The following is a 5962-nucleotide window of genomic DNA, read 5'->3' on the forward strand; positions in this document are numbered from 1 at the left end:
TTTCTGTGGTGCTCATGTTATATCTCAAAAGGTTGCTATAAAAACTTTTTAAAAACCCTTTCTTTCTCTTGATAAGTGAAGTTAGAGCTGCAGAGGTGCCTTGGATGGAATTATGATCTAATAAAGTCCTAGAGAGTGACAGGTTTTTAGCTGGGAAGAGAGAAGGGTGTTGCTAATCGTGTTGCATTCCTGCTCCTTAGTTGTTGAGAAGCCCCACTGGGATCCTGGGTGATGCTGCCTTTCCTTCTCTGTCTCTTAGTTGTTGAGAAGCCCCCACTAGGATCCTGGGTGATGCTGCCTTTCCTTCTCTGTCTCTTAGTTGTTGAGAAGCCCCACTAGGACCCTGGGTGATGCTGCCTTTCCTTCTCTGTCTCTTGCTTTTGCCTTTCTACCCTACTTCAGCACCACTTTGCAGTGTTGTCTTCAGGACCAAGAGAACTACGTGTGAAGCAGGCCCCTCCCATCAGCATGGGGGAAGCCAGTCCTGGGTGGCATGGGGGGTCTTCAGGACCAAGAGAACTACGTGTGAAGCAGGCCCCTCCCATCAGCATGGGGAAGCCAGTCCTGGGTGGCATGGGGGTGAAGAGACAGAGCCTGGCCAACCTCCTCACATTCTCTCTTCTTCATATCGGGTAAAGTCATTTTCCCCTAGGTTACTCGAGCCATAGCTGTGACTATTATTTTAAAGCTGAGATGATTGGTTTTAAAGTCTCCTTATCTTTTCCTCTGGAAGGCCATAATCGTGTGTGTATGTGTGTGTGTGGCAGCCGTGTGATTGAGCAGACGGAGGGAACAGCGAACAGAGACAGGTGTCCCCATCATGGCTCGTGCTCTGCGTGAAATCAGGGCCCGCCTCCAGATCCGAAGCCTCGTGGTCCGACAGTGCCTGGCCGAGTTTCTGGGTGTATTTGTGCTCTTGGTAGGTGGGGTAATTGAGGGGAAGTGAGAAGGGAGGTCGGTCAGGGTTTCTGGCTCTTCTTAGTGTCATTTTCTCTGCTAACCCACTTCCTTTCACCCCAATTTCTTCTCTTCTCCTTCTCTGTGGCTCTCTTTCCTCTTTTACTCCCTCATCTTGTTTTTGTTTTAAAGTCTTGCTCTGTACCCTAGGCTGGGCTCAACAGTCCTCAACAAACCTCCTAGCTTAGCCTACCTTTACTCTTTTACAATTTTTTTTTTCTTGTTTATATACTTAGCTGGCGGGGGATAAGCCATGATCACAAAGGCGGTTTTCTCAGGGCAAGGCTTGTCCCTTGCACACCAGATGTGCTGACCCCTGAGATTTCCCCAGGTGTGGGAAACTCAACTGTATAATTTGTGGTAGCGGGAACTGTGTTCATGCTATGTAGTATTCTTGCTATGTAGTCCTGACTGGCTGGGAGCGGCAGAGACTTGGGAGTGCTGAGACTCAAGGCACCACCTGGCCTGGCTCCTGCTTCTCCCCTTTGACCTCTTCTCCCACCTTTCACCTTTCCTTTTCCTCTGCTTTCCTTCGAGTTTCTCCAATTTGATCCCTTTTCCTGGTGGGTGGTTCCCTGCAGCTGCTCTCTCTCACATGGGTCCCCTGGGCTCCCCGTCCCTCTTCACCCATCTCCCCACCAGCTCATCATCCAGGGTTCTGTGGCCCAGGCTGTCACCAGCGAAGAAACCAAAGGCGACTCCTTTACCATGGTTCTGGGCAGCGCGCTGGCTGTTACCGTAGCTATCCACGTGGCAGGCGATGTCTCAGGTGAGCAGGGTGGGGTCTGAGCGTGGGAGCACTGATACGCACGTGAAGGTGTGATGGGGAAAAGCAGATCCTTTGGTGACTCACCGTTTGGCGACTCATGGCCGTTATCAGCTTGACCGGTGTCATGGACCGAGATATGCCTTTGACCTCATCCGGTCCCTCTCCTTCCTCTAGCTAACTGTTCCCCTCTAGTCTTCTGTCAACTCAACACGATCTAGAGCTATCTGAAAGGAGGGAACCTCAATTGAGAAAATGCCTCTTAAGATCCAGCTGTAAGGCATTTTCTTAATTAGTGAATGATGGAGGCAGGCCCAGTCCATCGTGGGTGGTGCCAGCCCTGGGCTGGTGGTCCTGGTTTCAAAAGACAGCAGACAGAGCAAACCATGGGAGCAGGCCAGCAAGCAGCACCCCTCCATTGCCTCTGCTTCAATTTCTGCCTCTGGATTCCTGCCCTGCTTGAGCTCCTGTCCTGACTTATTTTGACAATGAACAGCAATATGGAAAAGTATGAGCCGAAAAAATCCTTTCTTCCCCAAGTTGCTTTGGTTGTGGGGTTTTGCCACAACAGTAGAAATCCCAACTAAGACACCATTCTCCACAGCAGACTCCTAGCTCACTCAGGCAGACATCTCTAGCAGAGCGTTGAGGATAATTACCATTATTTTGTGCCTCACACCTGAAGGCCTCGTCTCTGCTCAGGACCTACCTCATCAGCTTGTCTCTCAGTATATACTGTGTTAGCGGGCCTGGCCTCAGCCGTGAGACACAGCGTGCTGCAGGAGAGCCAGATCTGCTCAGGCTCAGAACCTGGCTTCATTGTGTGACTTTGATAAACCAGCTTAAAAAAAAAAAGCCCGTGTGTATGTGGTATGTGTGAGCAGGGCATGAGGGGCCTGAAGAGGGCATCAGGTGCCCTGGGACTGGAGTTACAGATTGTTTTGAGCTGCCATGTAGGAGCTGATAACCCGAAGTCCTTTCCAAGAGCAACCAGTGCTCTCAATCAGTTCCCAAATCATTATCGTTTTGAGGCTTAATTGTTTATTTATTTATTTATTTTTTGGTTTTTTGAGACAGGGTTTCTCTGTGGCTTTGGAGGCTGTCCTGGAACTAGCTCTTGTAGACCAGGCTGGCCTCGAACTCACAGAGAGACACCTGCCTCTGCCTCCCGCGTGCTGGGATTAAAGGCGTGCACCACCAACGCCCGGCGAGGCTTAATTGTTTAAACTGTAAGATGGAAATAAGCATTGTAGGAGAGAGCATCGTGTTGTGATAGTGTTTGGCAGTGATACCTAATACCTGTCTTTCCCCCACTGATCTTGTGAAGGAGCCCACCTAAACCCAGCCTTCTCTCTGGCCATGTGCTTGGTGGGACGCCTCTCCTGGGCCAAGTTCCCCATTTACTGCTTTGTGCAACTGTTGGCGGGTTTCTGTGCCTCAGGAGCTACTTACATTCTCTACTACGGTAACAGGGAACACAACTGGGGGCAACCGCTGGGGGCAGGGGTGCCTTGCGGTGGTTTGGGATAAACTATTGAGTGTCTCTCTTACCTGAAGATGCCCTCCAGCACTACACAGGCGGGAACCTGACAGTGACTGGTCCCAAAGAGACAGCCTCAATTTTTGCCACCTATCCTTCTGCCTATCTGTCCCTGAACAATGGCTTCTTGGATCAGGTAAGTGTAAAGGGATGAGAAAATGAGTCCCAACCTTTGAGCTGCTCACTGGGACCCCAGCCCATTGTTCAGAGTTCAGGTGGAATTCCTTGGCATCCCTAGTTCTGCTGGACAGATGGCACAGAGGTGGTGGCATGAGGCTTTGAGGGAGGGAGGGCAGACGAAACACCTGACTGGCAGTTAATGGGTTTACTTCCACCACCATCAACCCCAAGGTCCTGGGCACCTGGCTGCTGATTGTGGGGCTGTTAGCTATCCTGGACAGACGGAATAAAGGAGTGCCCGAAGGTCTGGAGCCTGTGGTGATAGGTCTGCTGGTCCTTGCCATCGGAGTATCCATAGGTGGCAACTGTGGCTTTCCTATTAACCCTGCCCGGGACGTGGGCCCACGGCTCTTCACCTACTTTGCTGGGTGGGGTCCTGAAGTCTTCAGGTAGGAGACAGCTTCCCTTGGTACAGTCCTCCATTCTCCTCTGTTAATAGCTTTGTGTGTGATTCTCTACATCCCCCCCCCTTTTTTTTCCGAGACAGGGTTTCTCTGTATTGTTTTGGAGGCTGTTCTGGAACTCACTCTGTAGACCAGGCTGGCCTCGAACTCACAGAGATCTGCCTGCCTTCGAGTGCTGGGATTAAAGGCGTGCACCACCAACGCCCAGCTCCCCTCCCCTTTTGAAACAGGGTCTCACTATGTACCAGGCTGGCCCCCTCAGACTTCCTCTTGCCTCCCAGGTGCTGGGTTTAAAGGCATATGCCACCCTGCCCAGTCCAAGTTCTCTCCATTCAAACAGTTCTCTGAGATTTGTGCTACTCCTTTAACTGGCAAACTCTCCCTTCCTTCACGGCTCTCCCGGTCCCCACCGCTTTTTACAGAAATAGTAGATTCGCAGGTGTCCTTGGGCATGCCATACTACTTCTTTGGATTTTAGTGACCCAAGTCTATTTAGCTAATTTCTCAAGACTAGAGTGCTTCCCATTAATTAAGGAGACCGCATGCTCAGTGTGGGTCCTGCCTCGCTATTCGCGGCTCACAGGGAGAGGTGTGTCTGAATCACTACTGACATCTCCCTTTGGCCCTTCCATTGCAGGGCCGGTGACGGCTGGTGGTGGGTGCCTGCCGTGGCTCCTATGGTGGGGGCCACCCTCGGCACAGTCACATACCAGCTCCTGGTGGCTCTGCACCACCCTGAGGATCTGGTAGCAGCTCCTCTGGAGGCTTCAGACTTGGGAACTCCACCTCAGCTGGAGTGTAAAATGTAATGCTACCAACCTTCTCTCACTCTGCAAGATCACCATGAGCGGGCCAGCTTGCAAGACTTTCTGTGTATTAATATGCCAGCCCCCGGAACGCTTCTGTTTACCCATCCACTCTTGCTTAGACTGGGGAGAACCAGTAGACAAGATCAGACGCTTCCACTGGTCTCCGGACGCTGAGGGCCTCTAGGCACGCAGTTCCCTAAAGAGGCCGCCAGGGGGTGTGCACACTGGCCGCTGGCTTTGGGAAGGTTTCTAGAAGCGTTTGGGTGGTGGGTGGGCTACTACCATCCTTTCAGGGGTAGTGCCCACGAGCGTCTGGAGAGAAGCTTGGTTTCCAGTGTCTGACTCCCAGCCCCTCTTTTTTCCTTAGTATATATTTCTCTATGTAACCCTGTAACTTTCTATGTAGAACACACTGGCCTTGACTTCAGTCTCCTCTGCTGGGATTACAGCGTGTGACCAACACACCCAACAAGAACGATTCTTTTATAAACCAAAAAACAAACTCAACAAAACCAATTTAAGCTCGAGTCCGGAGTGATGGAGGGTGTATTTCATCCTGGCGCTCGGATTTCTGAGACTTCCAGGCCTGTCAGATATATATAATGGGACTCTGTCTAAAAAGAACAAAACAACAACACCACAAAACACACCAAAACCACTTACATTTTGAGGCCTGAGCAAGTGCTCGCCTTGGAGGGGTTGGCTGCCGGCTCCGGCAATCTCAGCGCTTCCTACCTTTGGCCTGACAGGGGTGCCTCCTCTATACTCCAAAGACCCCCTCAGACGGTTCTTAGAGAGGCGGTGGTGTGTGTGTGTGTGTATGTGTGTGTTTGTGTGTGTGTGTGTGTATGTGTGTGCGCGCACCACCCAAGAGGCGTGGTAAGGGGAAAAAGCCATCAACGTCGAACAACCAGGCAGAGAAACTGAGGCAAAAACTAATACCCAGACAATGTGGGGCTGTACCACTTAAGGAGGGTGAAAGACCAAGAGATGAGCCAGGGGGAGGAGGGAGCAGAGCAGAGCCCCGGGCTGGAGAGAAGCACGCTCAGGGGCTTCTTCGCTGCCTCTCCTACATCAGCCTCCTGCGCTGAGCAAGCAGCATTCTCTCGGTCTCAAGCTTCCAACATAAAGACACAGCATCCCAGCGTTCTCCAGCCGATCGGAACGCCTGCGTGTCCGGGGCTGGAGCGTGGGACCCTCCCCTCCGCACCAAGATGGCGCACGCCGCGCCCCTCACCTCCCCAAAGCCCCTCCCGCCCCCCGCCCGCGGCCGCCGCCGTCACTTCCGCCCCGCGGCCGAAACTGA

General features: G+C 52.2%; 1 protein-coding gene and 1 non-coding gene across 2 annotated transcripts; both read left to right on the forward strand.

Moving 5' to 3' along the window:
• Nucleotides 1-1006: 1006 nt before the first annotated feature.
• Nucleotides 1007-5168, forward strand: Aqp10 (aquaporin 10). Its single transcript, XM_021233014.2, has 5 exons — nt 1007-1726; nt 3051-3188; nt 3281-3399; nt 3615-3832; nt 4485-5168. Exons 1-5 carry the CDS (start codon nt 1666-1668, stop codon nt 4654-4656), a joined length of 708 nt encoding a protein of 235 aa, XP_021088673.2. The 5' UTR covers nt 1007-1665; the 3' UTR covers nt 4657-5168.
• On the forward strand, nt 1186-1354 carry LOC121142535. Its single transcript, XR_005879577.1, has one exon. It is a non-coding gene; the product is annotated as a U1 spliceosomal RNA (small nuclear RNA).
• Nucleotides 5169-5962: the final 794 nt, after the last annotated feature.

The sequence above is a fragment of the Mesocricetus auratus genome, unplaced genomic scaffold (genome assembly GCF_017639785.1).
Source record: "Mesocricetus auratus isolate SY011 unplaced genomic scaffold, BCM_Maur_2.0 Super-Scaffold_100009, whole genome shotgun sequence".
NCBI lineage: Eukaryota > Metazoa > Chordata > Mammalia > Rodentia > Cricetidae > Mesocricetus > Mesocricetus auratus.

What these genes read in the sequence shown, in the direction of transcription:
- Aqp10 (XM_021233014.2), top strand. Translation starts at nt 1,666, where the DNA reads ATGGTTCTGGGCAGCGCGCTGGCTGTTACCGTAGCTATCCACGTGGCA. An exon ending in TACTTACATTCTCTACTACG is followed by an intron (nt 3,189 to 3,280) that starts GTAACAGGGAAC and finishes TCTTACCTGAAG; the next exon opens with ATGCCCTCCAGCACTACACA. An exon ending in ACAATGGCTTCTTGGATCAG is followed by an intron (nt 3,400 to 3,614) that starts GTAAGTGTAAAG and finishes ATCAACCCCAAG; the next exon opens with GTCCTGGGCACCTGGCTGCT.